At 46.3% G+C, this 18,690-nt stretch overlaps 1 protein-coding gene across 1 annotated transcript; it reads left to right on the forward strand.

Annotated features, from left to right (window-relative positions):
- The first annotated feature begins 2,404 nt into the window (after positions 1 to 2,404).
- On the forward strand, positions 2,405 to 7,660 carry TMEM106C (transmembrane protein 106C). Its single transcript, XM_041736967.1, has 8 exons — positions 2,405 to 2,553; positions 3,021 to 3,232; positions 4,127 to 4,190; positions 4,656 to 4,815; positions 4,908 to 5,048; positions 5,495 to 5,544; positions 5,978 to 6,031; positions 6,927 to 7,660. Exons 2-8 carry the CDS (start codon positions 3,049 to 3,051, stop codon positions 7,021 to 7,023), a joined length of 750 nt encoding a protein of 249 aa, XP_041592901.1. The 5' UTR covers positions 2,405 to 2,553; positions 3,021 to 3,048; the 3' UTR covers positions 7,024 to 7,660.
- Positions 7,661 to 18,690: the final 11,030 nt, after the last annotated feature.

Consider the following 18,690-nt stretch of genomic DNA (forward strand, 5'->3'; position numbering starts at 1 on the left):
TAGAAACCTAAGTGTGGCCTACACAGTGTGTGATTAAAGCAGTGAGACTGCTTGCCTTAAAGCCCAGGCTTCACCCCTAACTAGGTCTGTGTCTGTATCTTTTAGGATCGCATCTCATGGTGAGAGACACACCAGAAAACTCACTTTTGGTGGGGAGTGGTTATTTTTCTCACGTATTGAGAAGTCAAAAGATAGGCAGTCTGGGGGCCTGAATGTGGCTCCAATGCCAAAGGGACCGAGGCTCCTTGTATGCTTCTACCCAGCCTCCCTGTAGCATGCAATTCTTGCCTCACGGCCACAAGAAGGCTGCCCTATCTTCAACATCAAGTTCAAACTACAAACAGGAAGAGGAAGGTCAAGGGGCCAGTTGAGTGTCCATCCTTTTTTGTTGTTTTGTTTTTAAGACTTTATTTATTTATTCATGAGAGAGAAAGAGAGGCAGAGACACAGGCAGAGGGAGAAGCAGGCTCCATGCAGGGAGCCCGACATGGGACCCGATCCTGGACCAGGCCCTAGGCCAAAGGCAGCGCTAAACTGCTGAGCCACCTGGGCTGCCCATGTCTGTCCCTTTTAAGGAGATATATTTTTAATTGAGAATATCGTTGTCTCAAGACAAAATCGGATTTGTATAAATAAAGAATATAAATTGATATAGAGCTTGCAAAGAGATGTGAAGATCAGATTTCAGGATAGAGAAGGTACGGGCTGGACACAGAAAAAGAAGAACAACGGCTCCTTGTCGCTTCTGATAAAGATTCTTTGCTCGACCAAACTCTAGTCAGGCTCCTAAGACTTCTCATAGGCCCATCTGTGTGCGTATTGTACAAGCCAGTCTGAGCAAGAACTCCTGACCCTGGATACTTGATCATTCTCCACCATCCCTCAGGAAATGTCTGATCACCCTGGCCTGTCTTCAGCAGGAATCCTGTTAGGTCGGTTTAGCCAGAAATCTTCCTTACGCCTGAGGTTTCCTCTTAGTAATTTTCCATCCACTGACCCCTACCCTGCTCCTTGGCTCTAAACTCCTCCTTGCCCATGTTGTATTCAGAGCTTCGCCCAACCCTTCTCCCTCACACCAAGTCCCTGGTGCAGCCGTCCCTACCCCTGTGGCCATGGCCCCCTTCAGTCAAGTCTGCCTTACTGTCTTTAACAAGCGTCATTCTCTCTCTCTCTCTCTTTTTTCTAGCACTTACTCTAAGGGCTCAGTGGACCGACTGTGACCAGCGGTTGGACAGGTGTCTAGACAGCGGAAGGGGAGGTGCCAGCCTTACCCACGGAATGAGGAGAGAGATTCGGAGGGGGCAGGGGCCTCGGCAGAGGTGGCCAGCCTCACTCCCCCTTGCCAAGCAGACCCCTCATCCTCCCAGGCCAGACTCTCTCCCCTCCCCAGCATCATCTTAAGCAATGTCACCTGCTTAAGGTCTGCCCGCTGCTGCAGGCTAAGCTCCACGGGGCAGTACGTGCAAAGAAATCCACCTTTGCTTTTAATATTTTGTTTATTTATTCATGAGATACAGAGAGAGAGAGAGAGACGCAGAGACACAGGCAGAGGGAGAAGCAGGCTCCATGCAGGGAGCCGGATGTGGGACTCCATCCCTGGACTCCAGGATCAGCCCTGAGCCAAAGGCAAGCGCTGAACCGCTGAGCCACCGGGACCGCCCCCACCCTTTATTTCTATTTACTTTTTACGGTTTTATTTATTTATTCATGAGACACACACAGAGAGAGGCAGAGACACAGGCAGCGGGAGAAACCAGCTCAGCCCGCTGCAGGACCCCATCCCCGACCCCGGGGTCACGCACGCCCTGAGCCGAAGGCAGCCGCTCAACCAGAGCCACCCAGGTGCCCCGAAATCCACCCTTTAAAAAGTGTTCTCCAGGGCAGCTCTGGTGGCCCAGCGGTTTAGCGCCACCTGCAGGCCAGGGCGTGACCCTGGAGCCCCGGGATCGGGTCCCGCATGGGGCTCCCTGCATGGAGCCTGCTTCTCCCTCTGCCTGTGTCTCTGCCTCTCTCTCTCTGTGTCTCTCATGAATAAATAAATAAAACCTTTTTAAAAATAAAATAAAAAGTGTCCTCTACCCCGTCCTACACACGCCTTCTGTGCGTGCGGACTGGGACTAAAGGCAGGATGGGGGCAGCATCGGGCAGCGCGCGCGTCCACGTAGTGGAGAACGGCTCCGGCCACCGCCGGCTCCTTCCTCGTCCCGCCGCCCGCCCCCGGCGGAGACACGCGGCCCCGACCGGCCTTTCCGAGGAGCCGCGGAGCACCCAGAGCACCGCCGCCCGCCGCCACCGGCCTCCACCGCCCCCTGCCGACGCTCCAGCCGGGCTGCGAAGAGCGCACGCGCGAGCGCACGCCGGCGTCTCCCGCGCCCCGCCCCTTCCAGGCCCCGCCCCCTTCCCAGGCCCCGCCCCCACGCCGCTGGCCCTTCGGCGCGTGCGCAGTGAGCGCCGGCAGCTGCGAGGACCGGAGAGGCAGGTCAACCTGCGGAGCGGGCAGGTGGCGGCGGGTGCGGCCCGGAACCGGAGCTGCCGGGAGTCGGCGCCCTGCAGGTCCGAGGCGTCGGCGTCCACGCGGGCGCCCGTGGTGGGCTCGGAGCGCCGCTCTGCCAGGGGGCGTGACCTCAGCGCGCCCCCCGGGCTGGGCCTGGAGGGGGATGGGGAGCTCGGAGCCCCGTGGTCGGCCCGGGGAGGTCTGGCGGAGCGCGCAGAGTTTGCGCAGAGTGGACCGGGAGGGGCGGCGCTGGGCGGGGCTCCGGGCTGCGGGGAGCCCGGCGGGGGGGGGGGGGCTGTGGCTCCTTGGGCTCTAGGGAGGGGCTGGGAGGGGTGGGAGGGGTGGGGAACGACGCTAGAAAATGACCCTCGATGAAATTGTGCAGGTGTGTGGAATCACGGGACGGCAGTTGGGTCATTTTTGTGGTTTCGCTTTTCTCCTAGAAAGATGCAGTTTCTTCTGTACCTGGCTCACTCAGTGCGGCCACTCAACCTGCACTTACTTTGCCTCTCTACCTACCTCCCAGGACATGACACAAGTGGCACATCCCGGCCATGGGGTCCCAGCATTCCACCTCCGCTCGCCCCTCTTACTGCAAGCGAAAGAAAGAGAACAGGGAGGATTTGCTGGCAGAAAGGGAGCAAGAAGAAGCCATTGCTCAGTTCCCATATGTGGAGTTCACCGGTCGAGATAGCATCACCTGTCTCACCTGCCAGGGGACAGGCTACATTCCAACAGGTGAGACTCTGGTCATCATGGGAGGGGTTCCCAAGGTACCCACAGGGCTTCTCCTGTCTCCCAGGCGAAGCTTTTCTTCTAGCAGTAGTGCCATAGTCCTAGGCAGTGCCAGTTGAGCCGACTTGATAGACTTGGGTAGGTTCCACAACTTCTGTTGGTCTCCTTATATCCGAAAGCCTTTCTTCACTTCCTCTCTTTTGTTCTTTGTTTCCTTGCTTTGGAATGTTCCATTTGTTCCACGTTGTGGGATTGTTGACAGGCACATCTCTTTATTGCTCGCTCTCACTCATGAGGCCTGGCACAGCTCTACAGGTGAACCATCTTGGAAGCTTCTTTTCAAGGAGGCAGGTAGTCAATCATTAACAGCCTAAGGTCTGGAAAATATTTCAAGTGGGGAGAGAAAAACACGTGCTCAGGAATGAAGCCTTGATTAAAGTGCAGGATCATGTGTCACTAAGTTGGCCCTCAGAAAGTCCTAACAGTTTAGATGGAGCATCACGGATGTTTGCAGCTGGTTAGAACCTTAGAAACCATCTACTTCAGAGCCTTCGTATGACACATGAGGTGACCGTGGCCTAGAGCAGTAATGACTACTTCCCCAAGGCCATTTGACAGCTCCAGGCCGCCATGCAGTAAAACTAGAACAAGATAGTAAGTTTCTCAACTTCCGCGTCACAGTCCTGGTATGACTGATTAATGTTTTGTAATTTGTAGCACACTCTATAGCTTTACTTGTTTCTTGTTCCTTAGACCCAAAATATGAAACCTGTATCCTAGAAGTGTCTAATTACAGACAAGTGTGTGTTATGGCAGGTTGACGTGTGACATAAAGGAAACTATCACCAGCACATGAGGTTAATTTCTACCAACGTTAACTGTTTGGTTCTTTCCTAGAACAAGTAAATGAGTTGGTGGCTTTGATCCCACACAGTGATCAGAGGTTGCGCCCTCAGAGAACGTGAGTTATTTCCCTCTCCTGTTAATAACTACTGCCCTATAAATTTATGAGCACCTGCTAACTCTTTGAAAACTTTTATCTGTTCTTGTAAATTCCCCATTTCCTTTTATACTGTTTGCCGTAGCAAGATATCTCTGCCCCATCACAGTCTGGGGAAGGAAACTGCTAGAAACGTTCTCAGGGCCAAGTGAAAGAGCTGACTTGGAAGACTTTGGAGAATAGGGGTATCGTGGGAGGTGAGGAAATGTTTCTGTCCTCGGAGCTGCTCTCTTCAGCTTCTCTCCCAGATGACAGACAGCAGTCAGATGGGTTTTAAAGGCTCCTCCCACTGCACTCACTCTTGCCTGATTCATGGTTCCTGGCTCTTTGTACTTTCCCTTTTCCCTCATATCTAGTTTTGCATTTAATCTTGACTAATTGGACCTTGCTCTCTGCCTGGTTGATCATGTGCTGTGTCATTTGCAGTAAGCAGTACGTCCTCCTGTCTGTCCTGCTCTGTCTCCTGGCATCTGGTTTGGTGGTTTTCTTCCTGTTTCCACATTCAGTCCTTGTGGATGATGACGGCATCAAAGTGGTGAAAGTCACATTTAATAAGCAGGACTCCCTTGTGATCCTTGCCATCACGGTAAGACTTAGGGCCTTGCTTCCCAGATCATGCATCTGCAAGTCTGGGACCCAGAACACTCATAACTTGTTTCCTCACTTGCCCGGATGCAGGCTACCCTGAAAATCAGGAACTCCAACTTCTACTCGGTGGCAGTGACCAGCCTGTCCAGCCAGGTTCAGTACATGAACACAGTGGTGGGCACATATGTGACCACTAACGTCTCCCTCATTCCTCCTCGGAGCGAACAACTGGTATGCTGTTCTTTGAGGGTCCTTGCTTCACAGGTTTCCAGGAGGAGTAGGGGCTGTGGGATGCTGTAGCTTCGTGACTTTGCGTTTCCTCATTTCCACTGGTAGGAACTGGTTGGTGGGGAAGACTGATCATGCCCTGTGACTGAGAAATTAGGGAGGAAATCAGCATTTAAGTATTAGGGGAACAGAAGAATTTGTCAGAGCAAGCAGTTCTCTACAAATCAAGAAGTGGGGGTAGGCCACCGGACAGTCCGAGGTCCATTGGCCTCAGAAGAGAAGAGGTTGCGGGCATTGTTAAAGGGACACAGTCTCTGTCAGGGACAATCTTGGGGAAGTATTTTGTATGTGATAGAAGAATGCTCCCAGGCCTATGAATTGCTCCTAACAGTACCATTCTGGGTCAAGCCTGCCTGGCCAAAAACTGACTCTGGTGTCTTTATTTTCAGGTGAATTTTACTGCGAAGGCTGAGATGGGAGGACCATTTTCCTATGTATAGTAAGAACAATCTTCTCTATATGTGTGCTTTCTGCCGGATAGAAGGGATTCAGAGTGTATTCAATTGGGGCCAGCCCTACCTTAAGTCCCAGGCTTTGGCCATCCTGAAGTTTCTTTGGAGGATGTGCTGTTGCATAGGAGACTGAAGTGCTGGAATTTCTAAGAGAACATTAAGGCACTAGAAACATCTCCAAGCTTCAGCATGTATATGGTGGGTTTGAAAAAAACAGAAAAGCATCATAATGTGGGAAGATGCATGGACACTGTGGGAACTCAGAGCTAGTGGACTCTGGCAGCCGCTTAGGTCAAAAGGGTCGGGGAGGAGAGGAGCCCCATACAGGGCTGACCATGTAACTCAGCATTCTTATGATTCTTCTTCTTCTTCTTTTAAACAAAACAAAACACGACTGTTTCCATATTTGCCGTTTGGTAGCTTCTTCTGCACATTGCCCGATATCCTGGTGCACAACATAGTGATCTTCATGCGGTACGTTGCTCTTCCCTTATCCCCATGGCCTTTGTGTTTGTGCCTGGACCTCACCACCTTTGCTCGGGAGGTGCTATGTGACCCACAAAGTAGAGGCACCTAACCAAAGCGGGGACACCCTGTGCCATACAGGCAAAGACAAGTAGACCCTTGGGTGTCCTCTAGAGGCTGCGTCCAAATCACAAATCACCAGATTTACAGTGAGCTGTTAGACCATTTTCTCCATGAAGTGAGGTCTAGTTTTGTGATCCCATTAGAATCCTAATGAGACTAGTAAAGAATAGAAAAGCTTCTCAAGGTGTAAGTACTGAGCGTTTGGCCAACATACTTTGTGTCCACACAAATTACCCTATGCCACGGATCTTTAGGGCTCGGCCTAGAACCATGACTGTTAAATCTGCAGATGAAAAGCACCTGCTGCAGGCATTTGAACTACTTTTAGGGTCTAAAGCAGGGATTTTCAACCTCAGCAGAAGATTCACAACCCTTTTTGTGAGGGGCTGTCCTGTGCCTCACAAGATGTTTTACAACAAACAGGCCTTCCCAGGCCTGTTTATATCCTGACGTCTACCTGCTGAACGCCAGTGACAGTCACCACTTCCCCCTACCCTCAGTTGTAATACCCCAGAATGTCTGCAGACAGTGCCAGAAGTTTCCTGTGGGGTAAAATTGTCCTGGGTTGAAAACCACTTATTTAGAAGGTCATCTCATGGCATAGCATTTCTATGAATGTACAGAGATCCTCTGGCCTCCTGGTTCTGTAAGCAAGAAGATAAGCAGCTGGAACCCGTGGATATTGTTGCCTGAGCTTGCAAGAAATTATGTAGGCATTTTTTTCTACTTCATCTCAAAAACAGAACTTATTCTTCTTGTTTTTGTTTTCTTTCCCCCTTAGAACTTCAGTGAAGATTGCATACATTGGCCACATGACCCAGAGCTCCTTGGAAACCCATCACTATGTGGACTGTGGAGCTAATTCCACAGCTGTTTAGAAACTGCTCTTGGTTCTTCCATGGCAGCACCTGCCAGAAGAGACACAGCACCTGTTCCCAGGGCCTGAGTTACAGACCTATCCCAGGTGGTAGAAGTAGAGGAGAAATTGGTTCTCTTAATCCCCAGCAAACATCCTCGTGCCATTTAGGGGTGGGGGTGGGGAGAGCTCCTCTTTGTAGCACCATCTGTATTTCTCAGAACCAGCAGAATCACTGCCCAGTGCCTCGCTTGTGCCTGGCAAATAGTAGGCACTCAGAGCAAGTTTGAAGAATTGAATTCCCGTCTTTTCAGCTGTTCTTGGGCATTACACATTGAAATCCTACCGCGGTTCTAGGTTATCAGACCATGGAGTGACATGGAGGTTGGACTGTTAGGGCAGCTCCAGAACGGGTCTCCCTCATCTGTGCAGAAGAGGCAGCAGGTGGGAACGTTTGAATACGTAAGAAAGCACAGACTGTCTAATACGGGAAATTTTTTCATCTCACAAATGCCTAGGAACTTAACAGAAACCTTTATCCTGTAGAAAATTACAGTTGTTTTTACATAGAGTCTATGTGAGGCTTGATTTACCCTTCATCCATTGGCTGGAACATGGATTGGGGATTTGGTAGAAAAATAAACCCTGCTTTTGATTCATCTGCGTCTCCTCTGATTGTCTGGGTGTCTTAGGAGCCACCTCCGGGGGACTCTAGAATAGTTGCCTGCTAAGTGGGTCAACACAGGATTAGGAGGGAGGAAAAGGAGCCCTGACTGCACTGTCCCCGTGAGCTCCCATCATAGAAAAGCAGCCTCCGGCCACAGCAGCCCTGCTGCTCTCCATCTGGCCCTGGTGGTGGGAGGCTGCCCTCCTGCTCTTCTGAAACGGAGCACTCGGTACCCCTGGAGGTAGCTAGAGATAGCGCAGATGCCTGAGGAGTGAGAAGCTGCTTTCCTAAGGAGGAATCACTTCCCCCATCAATTGGCTGTAGTGCTGACTTTAGAGGACCTGGTTCGAGGCAGGCAGTTCCTTGAAGTGTGACCACCACCCTCTTGGCACCCAGAGAGTGGGCTCCAGCCCGTGACGGCTGCGAATCTAGTTGAGTGGTTAGTTTTCAGGACTCGGCTGAGGTGTTCTCCCTCACAGAGCAACAGGTGTAAGTACTCAGCGTTTGGCCAACTTACTTTGGGGCAAAGGAGGTGGCAGGGAGCCTAGCTCAGTTTTGCTTCCCATCCCCGTAGCGTGCCTCTCTGTATTTGCTTAATGATTTCTGGACTCCCGAATCTTCCAGCCACGGTTAAATGTCACCACTGTTTGGCTGATGTTGACTACGATTGAGTAACCCAAAGCTGAGGGTGAGAAGCCGCGTTTCAGTGCTGCACCAGATCCTTCAGGGGTGTTCGTGTGCGTGTTGGCGATGCCTGTTGGGTGTAGCGGCGCGGGGGCACGTCGCCATCTCAGGGCACTGTCCCAAACCAAAACGTGCCCTCGACACAGGAACACATTCACAGTTGCACGCTCTCTCTTTAGTCTTCCCTTTTGCAAACAGCCTCTAGCACATTTCTCATGTAATTTTGGAAAAGTCGTTCATCTTGGTACTTGAGTTTTGAGTCCCGTTTTATGGCCGTGTGCCTCAGCATTTCTACTACATGTTAACCATAGAATTCAGCTATGATAGTCAGATGACAGCACCTCACAGTCTTTAAACACGTCTGACTGCAAAATGCTATGTGGCTTCCCAGGCCTGTTTATATCCTGACATAACCAAACTAGCCTTCGGGCTGTTCTGCGTGGTTGCTGTCAGCAGCACGAAAATAGGGCAAGTGGTTGGCTTGGGCGTCGCTGCCGTCACTATTGTTTTTCTAGCACGCTGAGGTTTGGAGAGAATATGTTTCTTCGAGATGAGGCTTCACTATTGGTATCGCTGTAGTTTCTGGCTTGGCCTGTACTCTCAGCTTTTTTGCTCTCAGGTTACTTCTATGTCACCTGGTGGAAATCTCCATTTGTTTACTTGTGCCAGAAAAATGTTAACTGAGCACCTGCTGTATGCCAAGGGTTGCATTTTGTCTGATGCATTTTGTCCAGAATCAGAGCTAGAAGTTTATCTGTCCCAAGCTTTTGAAATTTGCCAGGCTCCATATAGGCCACAATTTGCCGCCTCCTCTATTCTGCAATCCGCAGTTTCCTCAAAGCAGGATCCCCGAGATCTTTGGATCAGCTGTTCTAGGGACTCTGGCCTCAGGTGTGAACCAAACTATTTAAAAGGTTCCACCTATTCGGCGGGGCCCTGGCTGGTTCAGTTGGTAGACTGTGTGACTCTTGAACTCAGGTTTGTGAGTTCAAGCCTCACGATGGATGTAGAGCCTACTTTTAAAAAATAAATAAATAAATATGGGACGCGTGGGTGGCTCAGTGGTTGAGCGTCTGTCTTCAGCCCAGGGCGTGATCCCAGAGTCCCTGGATCGAGTCCCACGTCGGGCTCCCTGCATGGAGCCTGCTTCTCCCTCTGCCTATGTCTCTGCCTCTCTCTCTCTCTCTCTCTCTCTCATGAATAAATAAATAATAAGATTTTTTAAAAAATACTATAAAAGCTGTTTATAAAAGCTCTACATGAATCTAAAGGGCTGCAAGTACTTCCTCTGGGCCAAGCAGTACTTATTCTTTGCCTGTATAAGTAAGATTTTTGCTTTCAATGTAGTTAACACTGTTATATTAATTATAAGTATATAATTTTAGTGAATCAACACTTCTGTACGTTACTGAGTGCTCATCCTATGTGCTCTTCCCCTGCTTCACCTGTTGCCCCCATTCCCCACCCACTTCCCCTCTGGCGAGCATCAGTTTGGTCTCTGTAGTTCTCTGTTTCTTGGTTTCTCTCTTTTCCTTTGCTTGTTTTATTTCAGTTCCATGTATGAATAATAATGAAGTCATATGCCATTTGTCTCTCTCTGGCTTATTTCACTTAACGTCATTCTAGCTCCATCCATGTTATTGTAAATGGTAAGATTCCATTCTTTTCTATGGCTGAATAATATTCCACTATGTACATATACCACATGTTCTTTATCCATCCACCCATCAGTGTACACTTGGGCTGCTTCAATAATTTGGCTTTTGTAAATAACCCTGCAATAAATGTGGGGGTGCCTGTATCCCTTTAAATTAGTGTTCTCATATTTTGGGGGTAAGTACCCACTCATGCGATTATTGGATTATATGTTAGTTCCATTTTTTATTTTTTTAAAAGATTTTATTTATTCATGAGAGAGAGGGAGCCAGAGACATCGGCAGAGGGAGAAGCAGGCTCCATGCAGGGAGCCCGAAGTGGGACTCGATCCCAGGACTCCAGGATCACGCTCTGGATTGAAGGTGGCGCTAAACCGCTGAGTCACCCAAGCAGCCCCCATTTCTGATTTTTGAGGAACCCTTATACTGTCTTACACCGTGGCTGCAACAGTTTACATTCCCACCAATAGTGCAAGAGGGTTCCTTTTTTTCTCCACGTCCTTGCCAACACTTCTTGTTCCTTGTGTTTTTTATTTTAGCCATTCTGACAGGCGTGAGGTGATACCTCATTGTAGCTTTGATTTGCATTTCCCTGATGATGAGTGATTTTGAGTTTTTTTTTCATGTGTCTGTTGGCCATCTGTATGTCTTCTTTGGGAAAATGTCTGTTCATGTCTTCTGCCCATTTTTTAATTGGATTATCTGTTCTTTGGATGTTGAGTTGTATCAGTTCCTTATATATTTTGGACACTAGCCCTTTATCAGATATGTCATTTGCAGGTATCTTCTCCCATTCCCTAGGCTGCCTTTTGGTTTGTTTGAATGTCTCCTTAGCGATGCAGAAGCTTTTTATTTTGATGCAGTCCCAGTAGCTTCCTTTTGCCTTTGTTTGCCTTGCCTCCGGAGACCTATCTAGAGAAATGTTGCTACAGCCAATGTCAGAGAAATTACTACCTATGCTCTCTTCCAGGATTATTATGGTTTCAGGTCTCACATTTAGGTCTTTAATCTATTTTGAGTTTATTTCTGTGTATGGTGTAAGAAAGTGGTCCAGTTTCAGTTCTTTTGCATGTAGCTGACCAGTCTTCCCAACACCATTTGTGAAGAGACTGTCTTTTTCCCATCGGATATTCCTTCCTCCTTTGTCAAAGATTAATTGACCACATAATTGTGGGTTTATTTCTGGGTTTTCTGTCCTGTTGATCTTTGTGTCTGCTTTTGTGCCAATGCCATACTGGTTTCATTACTACGAGCTTTATGTTATGAGTTGAAGTCTGAAATTGTGATACCTCTAGCTTTGCTTTTCTTTGTCAAAATTGCTTTGGCTATGGGATCTTTTGTGGTTCTGTATCCATTTTAGGATTGTTTGTTCTAGTTCTGTGAAGAATGCTGTTGTTATTTTAATGGAGGTTGCATTAAATCTGTAGATTGCTTTGGGTAGTACAGACATTTTAATGATATGCTTCCAATCTATGAGTATGGAATGTTTTTCCATCTCTTTGTGTCATCTTCAGTTTCTTTTGTCAGTGCTTTAGATTTCACAGGATAACTCTTTCATCTCTTTGGTTAAGTTTATTGCTAGATTTGTGTGTGTGTGTGTGTATATGTGTGTGTGTGCAATTGTAAATAGGATTGTTTTCTTAATTTTTAGTGTATAGAAATGCAATGGGGGGTGCCTGTGTGGCTCAGTCAGGTAAGTGTCTGCCTTCAGCTCAGGTCACGATTTGAAGGTCCCTGTCCTTCTGCCCCTTAACCTGGCTTGTTCTCTCTCTCTCTCTCTCTAATAAGATCTTTTTTTAAAAAAATAAATGCAATGGATTTCTACACATTGATTTTGTATCCTGTGATTTTCCTGAATTCATTTTCCAGTGTCTATATATGGGTTTGGTATCAAGGTAATACTAGCCTCAAAGAATGAATTTGGAAGATTTACTTCCTCTTCTAATTTTTGGAATAGTTTGAGAATAGGCATTAACTCTTCTTTAATTGTTTGGTAAAATTCACGCATGATGTTGTCTGGTCCTGGACTTTTGTTTGTTGAAAGTTTTTTGATGACTGGTTCAATTCATTGCTAGCAATTGGTCTGTTCAAATTTTCTATTTCTTTCTACTTCAGTTTTTGGAGGTTATATGTCTAAGAATTTATCCATTTCTTTATGTTGTCCAATTTTTTGGCATATACGTTTTCATAATATTCTGTTAAAATTGTATTTCTGTGGTGTTTGGTCATTATTTCTTCTGATTAGTGATTTTGTTTATTTAGGTTGTTTCTCTCTCTCTCTCTCTCTCTCTCTCTCTCTCTCTCTCTGATGAGTCTAACTAGAGGTTTATCAATTTTGTTGATCATGTCAAAGAACCAGGTCCTGGATTCACTGATAATGTTCTGTTGTTTTTTTAGTTTGTATATCATTTATTTCTGCTCTATTCTTTATTATTTCCTTCCTTTTGCTGGTTTAGATTTTTTTTTGTTCTTTCTCTAGCGCCTGTAGGTGTAAGGTTAGGTTGTTTTTTTGTTTTTTTTTTTTTTAGGTTAGGTTGTTTATTTGATATTTTTCTTGCTTCTTGAGGTAGGCCTGTATTGCTATATACTTCCGTCTTAGAACATCTCTGGGCATGTTCTAAGCAAAAGCTGCGTCCCAGAGATTTTCGACCATTGTGTTTTGATTGCCTCCATGTATTTTTTATTTCCTTTTTGACTTCTTGACCTGTTCACTGTTTAGTAGCATATTATTTAACCTCCATGTATTTATGTTATTTCCAGATATTTTTCTTGTGACTGATTTCTAGTTTCATAGCGTTGTGGTTGGAAAAGATTCATGGTATGATTTTGATCCTGAATTTGTTGAGGCTGTTTTGTAAAAGAATATGTATTCTGCTATTTCAGGATGATATGTTCTGAGTATATCTGTTAGACCTATCTGGTCCAGTGTGTCATTCAAAGTTGTTTCCTTGTTGATACTCTTATTTGAATAGTCCATTCATGTAACTGAGTTGTTAAACTCCTCTACTACCATTGTATTACTCTTTATTACTTCCTTTATGTTTGTTAATAGCTACTTTGTGTATTTGGGTGCTCCTGTGTTAGGTGCATAAATATTTACAATTGTTAGATCTTCTTGTTGAATTGTTCCCTTTATGATTATGTAGTGTCTTTCTTTGTCTCTTGTGACAGTCTGTTCATAAGTCTCTTTCGTCTGATACAAGTATTGCTTCTCTGGTTTTCTTTTCACTTCCATTTGAATAATAATTCTTTTCCATCCCTCCACTTTCGATCTGCATATGTCTTGAGGTTTGAACTGAGTCTCTTGTTGGCAGCATATAGATGGGTCTTGCTTTTTTATCCATTCCATCACTCTGTGTCTTTTGTTTACAATCAACATGATTATTGATAGGTATGTACTTATTGCCATTTTCTTACTTGTTTTATATTTGTTTTTGTACTTCTTCTCTGTTCCTTTCTTCTCTTGCTTTCTTCTCTCACAGTTTGCTGGCTTTCTTTAGTGATATACTTGGATTCCTTTCTCTTTATTCTTTGTATTATCAGTGGGTTTTTTTAATTTGTGGTTACCATTATGTTTGTAATCTCTTAGGCATGTAGGGGTCTATATTAAGTTGATGGTCACTTAAGTTTGAACCCATTCTTTACTCCTCTCCCCCCACCCTACATTTTAGGTTTATGGTGTCATACTTTATTTCCTTTTGTTTTGTGAATCGCTTGACTGATTTTTACAGATATACCTATTTTTACTGCTTTTCTGCTTCCTACTTTTTCTTATTCCTACTTATCTTTCTTTTCCACTCAAAGAGTTCCCTTTAATACTTCTTGTATGGCTGGCTTAGTGGTCATGAACTCCTTTAACTTTTAAGTTTGGGTTATTTTTTTTAAGATTTATTTATTTTTTTGGATTGAGAGAAGGGGTTGAGAGGGAGAAGAGAGAGAGAATCTCAAGCAGACTCCCTGCTGAGCTCAGCCAAGTGTGGGGCTCAATATCATAACCCTGAGGTCATGACCTGAGCCTAAACCAAGAGTCAGGTGCTTAACCAACTGAGCCACCCAGGTGCCCCTAACTTTTGGTTTTTTGAGAAAATCTTTCTCCTTTGAATCTGAATGATAGCCTTGCTGTATAGAATATTCTTATTTTTTTTTATTTTTATTTATTTATGATAGTCACAGAGAGAGAGAGAGAGAGGCAGAGACACAGGCAGAGGGAGAAGCGGGCTCCATGCACCGGGAGCCCGACGTGGGATTCGATCCCGGGTCTCCAGGACCGCGCCCTGGGCCAAAGGCAGGCGCCAAACCGCTGCGCCACCCAGGGATCCCTGTATAGAATATTCTTAGCCGCAGGAATTTTTCATCCAGTACTTTGGCCTACAAAGGTGCTGCCAGAAAGTACCCTAATAGCCTTATGGGGTTTCTAGGTTTCCCTTTTATATAACTTTTCTCCTGCTGCATTTAAAATTCTTTATTACTTTTTGCCATTTTAATTACTGGGTGTCTTGGTGTGGACCTTCTTGGGTTGATTTTTTGGGGGGCTCTCTTTGCCTCTTGGATCTAGATTTCTTTTTTTTTTTTTTTAAGATTTTATTTATTTATTCATGAGAGACACACACACACACACAGAGAGAGAGAGAGAGAGAGAGAGAGGCAGGCAGAGACACAGGCAGAAGGAGAAGCAGGCTCCATGCAGGGAGCCCGACATGGGACCCAATCCCAGGTCTCCAGAATCACACCCTGGGCTGAAGGCAAGCGCTAAACCTCTGAGCCACCCAGGCTGCCCCAAGATTTGTTTCCTTCCCCCAGATTCAGAATGTTTTCAGCTATTATTTTTTCGAATTTTCTGCACCCTTTCCTCTCTCTTCTCCTTCTAAAATACCTATAATGTGAATGTTGTTGTGCTTGATGGAGTCGCTGATTTCCCTAAGTCTGTCTCCACCCCCTCTCATTTTTTTTTTCTCTCTCTCTCCTATTCAGTTCTATTGATTTCTAGTGTTCTGTCCTTCAGGTTGCTGATCCATCCTTCTGCTGCTTCTAGTCTACTATTTATTCCATGTAGTGTATTTTTTAATTTCAGTTATTGAGTTCTTCATTTCTGATTGGTTCTTTATGTTTTCTGTCTCTTTGTTAAGGGTCTCACTGAGATCCTCCACTCTTCTCAGTACAGTGAGTATCTTTATGACCATTACTTTAAATTACTTAGTCATACTACTTATCTTCATTTTGTTTAGCCCTCTTTCTGTGATTTTGTCCTGATCTTTCACTTGGGACATATCCTTTTGTCTCCTCATTTTGTCTCTCTGTGTCTGTTTCTCTGTATTAGGAAAGTCAGCTATGTCTCGCTCTTGAAAGTAGAGGTCTTATGAAGGAGAGGTCCTGGAGTGCCCTGCAGTGTAATGTCCTCTGTTCACCAAGACCTGGTCCTTCAAGGGTGTCTCCTATGTGTTTTGCATGAGCCCTGCTGTTGTGGCTGAACCGTGTTTGCCTTCAGTCCAGTCATCTGCAATGGCTCTCTTTGCCTGTTGTGGGCAAGGTTTGGCCCCTGTGTTAGTAGGCCAGTCTGGGGCTGCCTTTGGGCTTGAGTTGTCAGTCTAAATGTTTGCCGGAGATATAGTAGCACCAAACTGCAGGGTGCTTTCCTTGTGTTATCCCCTGAGAGCTTTCATTGGAGAGTGGGGTCAGCAATCACATCAGCTGCCTGCCCCTAGCCCACTGTTAGGGCCATAGTTGGACTAGTGTGTATGGTTATCTTCACCTTTCCCCAGGGCATTAGTCACTTTGGAGTGGTGCTGGCCCCTTTTGTGGCTGTTTGCACACTGCCACACTTGTGGCACCACTTTGGGTAGGCTCTGGCCAAAGGCATATTGGAGGGGACAGGTCCACAGGACAGCATGGGAGCAGAGTTTGTGGCCAGTAAATCTTGTACCCTTCCACTGTGGGGGAGGATATGCAGCTGCCTAAAACTCTGGCCAAAGCCAGCCAGGTTGGAGGGGGCATGTCTTCAGGAGAACCTAGCTTGCCATTGTTGGCAAGCTAGGTGGGCAGTGTTGATGTCACACTGGTTCCCTCAGGTATCCTTGTGTCTAGGCTGAGACAGGGGAGAGTTATGCTGCCTGCCAGCTCCTTTGTTCCTGGACAAGTCTCCCAAAGATCCCTGCTCCTCCAGCACATGCTCTGAGATTAGCAAACAAATCTCCCTCCCATATACCCTAGGTGTCTTTCAAACCATTTCTTCTATGCTATATCTCAGCAGGGGTGTTTGTTTTGCTGTTTCTTTAAAGACACGGACTCTGTTCCCTGTCACCCTCCCAGCTCTCCCAGAGCTGAGCCTACTTATTTTTAAAGTTCCAGGTATTAAGCCTCTGCTGATTGATTGTAAGAACTACAAAGTTTTGCCCAGTGGTTTTCAAAGCCAAGTGTTAAGGGACTTCGTTTTCCATATGCAAGCTCCATGCCTGGGATTTCTGGTGTGAAGGTTTGTTCTCTCCCCCTCCTCCACACCCTTGGTGTCCCTCCCTTCCATGGACAGTTCTCTAAGTCTGTTTAGCTCTGGACCACATCTTGGCCCTTTCTACTGTTTCTGATGTGGCCTCTTCTCTACATTTAGCTATGGTATTTTCGACTATTTGTGTCATTTTCTGGGTTGTTAACAGTGATATGGGTAATTCTGGAGGTATCTGTGGGACAGGGTGAGCTTAGGATCCTCTTACTCTGCAATTTTCCCCACAAGTAACTATAAATAAGATTCTTTACCACCTTGACAGCACTCTTAAGATTCTGTGTTCCTTCACATGGTTAGAAGGGGAACCAATTTCAGAAGTTGTGATTAACTTAGGAACTAAGTGACTTGAGGAAGTCTGAGCTCCAGTTCCTAGTGAAAGCCCTTTAATGCTATGTTTTTATGGATATAAGCGATCTCATTTTAGTAAGCCAGGTCTGTCCATTCAATCCTACTGGGGTCAGGAGAGGCTATCCTCACCAGACAGACCTTTTTGCCTTTCCTGGGGCACCAGGGATCACAAGAATTAGTAACAAACGTGGTTATTCTTACAGGACGCCTGCGTGGCTCAGTGGTTAAGCATCCGCCTTGGCTCAGGGTGTGATCCTGGGTCTAGGAATTGAGTCCCGCATCAGGTTCCTGCAGGGAGCCTGCTTCTCCCTCTGCCTATGTCTCTGCCTCTCTCTCTCTTTCTCTGTCTCTCGTGAATAAATAAATAAAATCTTAAAAAAAAAAAAAAGTTATTCTCACCTTTCCCTCTAGGCTAAGTTGGGACAAGAGAACACTGGTAGGGAGCACAGCATTGGCAGCCAAGGATGTATATTTTGATTTGACCACAGTTGAAGCAGATGCAGGCTTTCTGTTCCACTGCTTCCCTTCCCTTCCCTTGAGCTCTTCTTTCTGGCTTGTTGATGACCAACGCAACAGTTGCTCTGATTTCTAGGTTTTACTAGGTGCTGAGGAGGTGGGTGGGCTTTGAGGGATCATCTTGATATCCTGGTATAAATGGGACTTCTCTTATAAAAGTCTGAGCTGATGGTCACAATCCTCTGTGCTGCCTTAGTAAGAACCGGGAGCTGTGACACCACTGTGGGAAGCAAAGTGGGCTAGGAAGCAGTGTAAGTTCATTGAATGTAGCTACAGGGTGGAGCTAGACTCCACCACTCACCTCCACCTTTGTCTAAGTAGAAGTTTTCAAAAGCATCCGTATACCCCACTGCCCTACCCTTGCTGGCATTAGGTCTCTCAGTAGATGGAAGAGTTATTTTAAATTATCAGATAGCTTTTCTAGTTAGGTATTTTCACTTATGTTTTCATTTTACTCTTTTAGTTTGTCACAAACTAGCCCTGATAAGTTACACTTTATTCAACAAAGTTGACACTGTAAGCTGGATTTTAATACAAGTCCAACAAAAATATCTTAGGTATTTTAATTTTTGCTGTTTAATAGAAAAACTATCTACCTTCATCATCTGGAGGAAGGAAGAGGCAGGGATGGGAGAAAGGGATGGCTCCCTGGTTTATCAGCAGTGCCAGGTATCTTTTGAAATTTATTTTACAAAATACTAGTGGTGTTGATTTGGATTGTCTTCATGTCTCCTGCTCATGTCGCGCATCACTTCCACCATACCCTCTGGTAGGGAAGGTGACAGTTTCCTCAGTGTGCCACTCATGAGTCACTGGAAAGCAAGGGACCCCTGCTGATAGGGAGAAATGGGAGGCTATCCGCTCATAACCCTGGTTTTGAGAGCAAGTCCCTGGAAGCTTTGAGTTCAGGCCTAGGAAGTGGAGAAGGGAAGGCCAGAGCAGGGGGCAGGAAAATGGAATAAGGGGTACAGGCAAGCATGTAACACCACCTCTCCATGACATAAGTCACAGATAAGTAAATCACCCAGATTGGCCCGTCATGTGCACTTATCACAGGCCCCTGAGGACGTGCTTCCCCTCCCGTCCTCCCCACGCCCTGCCATCCACCAAGATGGGGCCCACACAGAGTCCTACCCCCATATGCCCTGGAGTTGTGTTTTGTGTGTGCTCCAGAACAAGGCAATTCCTATAGTTTCTGCCTCCCTTCCCAAATCTTGGCCTCTGGTCCCAGTTCACTCCTGGGTTCCATGCAGTGCGAAGGTTATAAAAAGAGGCAGGTCTGTGTTCATGGAGGTCACTAGGCAAGGTGACTCTAGTGCCCTC

The sequence above is a fragment of the Vulpes lagopus genome, chromosome 21 (genome assembly GCF_018345385.1).
Source record: "Vulpes lagopus strain Blue_001 chromosome 21, ASM1834538v1, whole genome shotgun sequence".
Taxonomy (NCBI): domain Eukaryota; kingdom Metazoa; phylum Chordata; class Mammalia; order Carnivora; family Canidae; genus Vulpes; species Vulpes lagopus.

Excerpts from the sequence above, each read along its gene's own strand:
- TMEM106C (XM_041736967.1), top strand. The coding sequence starts at position 3,049 with ATGGGGTCCCAGCATTCCACCTCCGCTCGCCCCTCTTACTGCAAGCGA. Across the intron at positions 3,233-4,126 it reads GACAGGCTACATTCCAACAG|AACAAGTAAATGAGTTGGTG; the intron begins GTGAGACTCTGG and ends GTTCTTTCCTAG. Across the intron at positions 6,032-6,926 it reads AACATAGTGATCTTCATGCG|AACTTCAGTGAAGATTGCAT; the intron begins GTACGTTGCTCT and ends TTTCCCCCTTAG.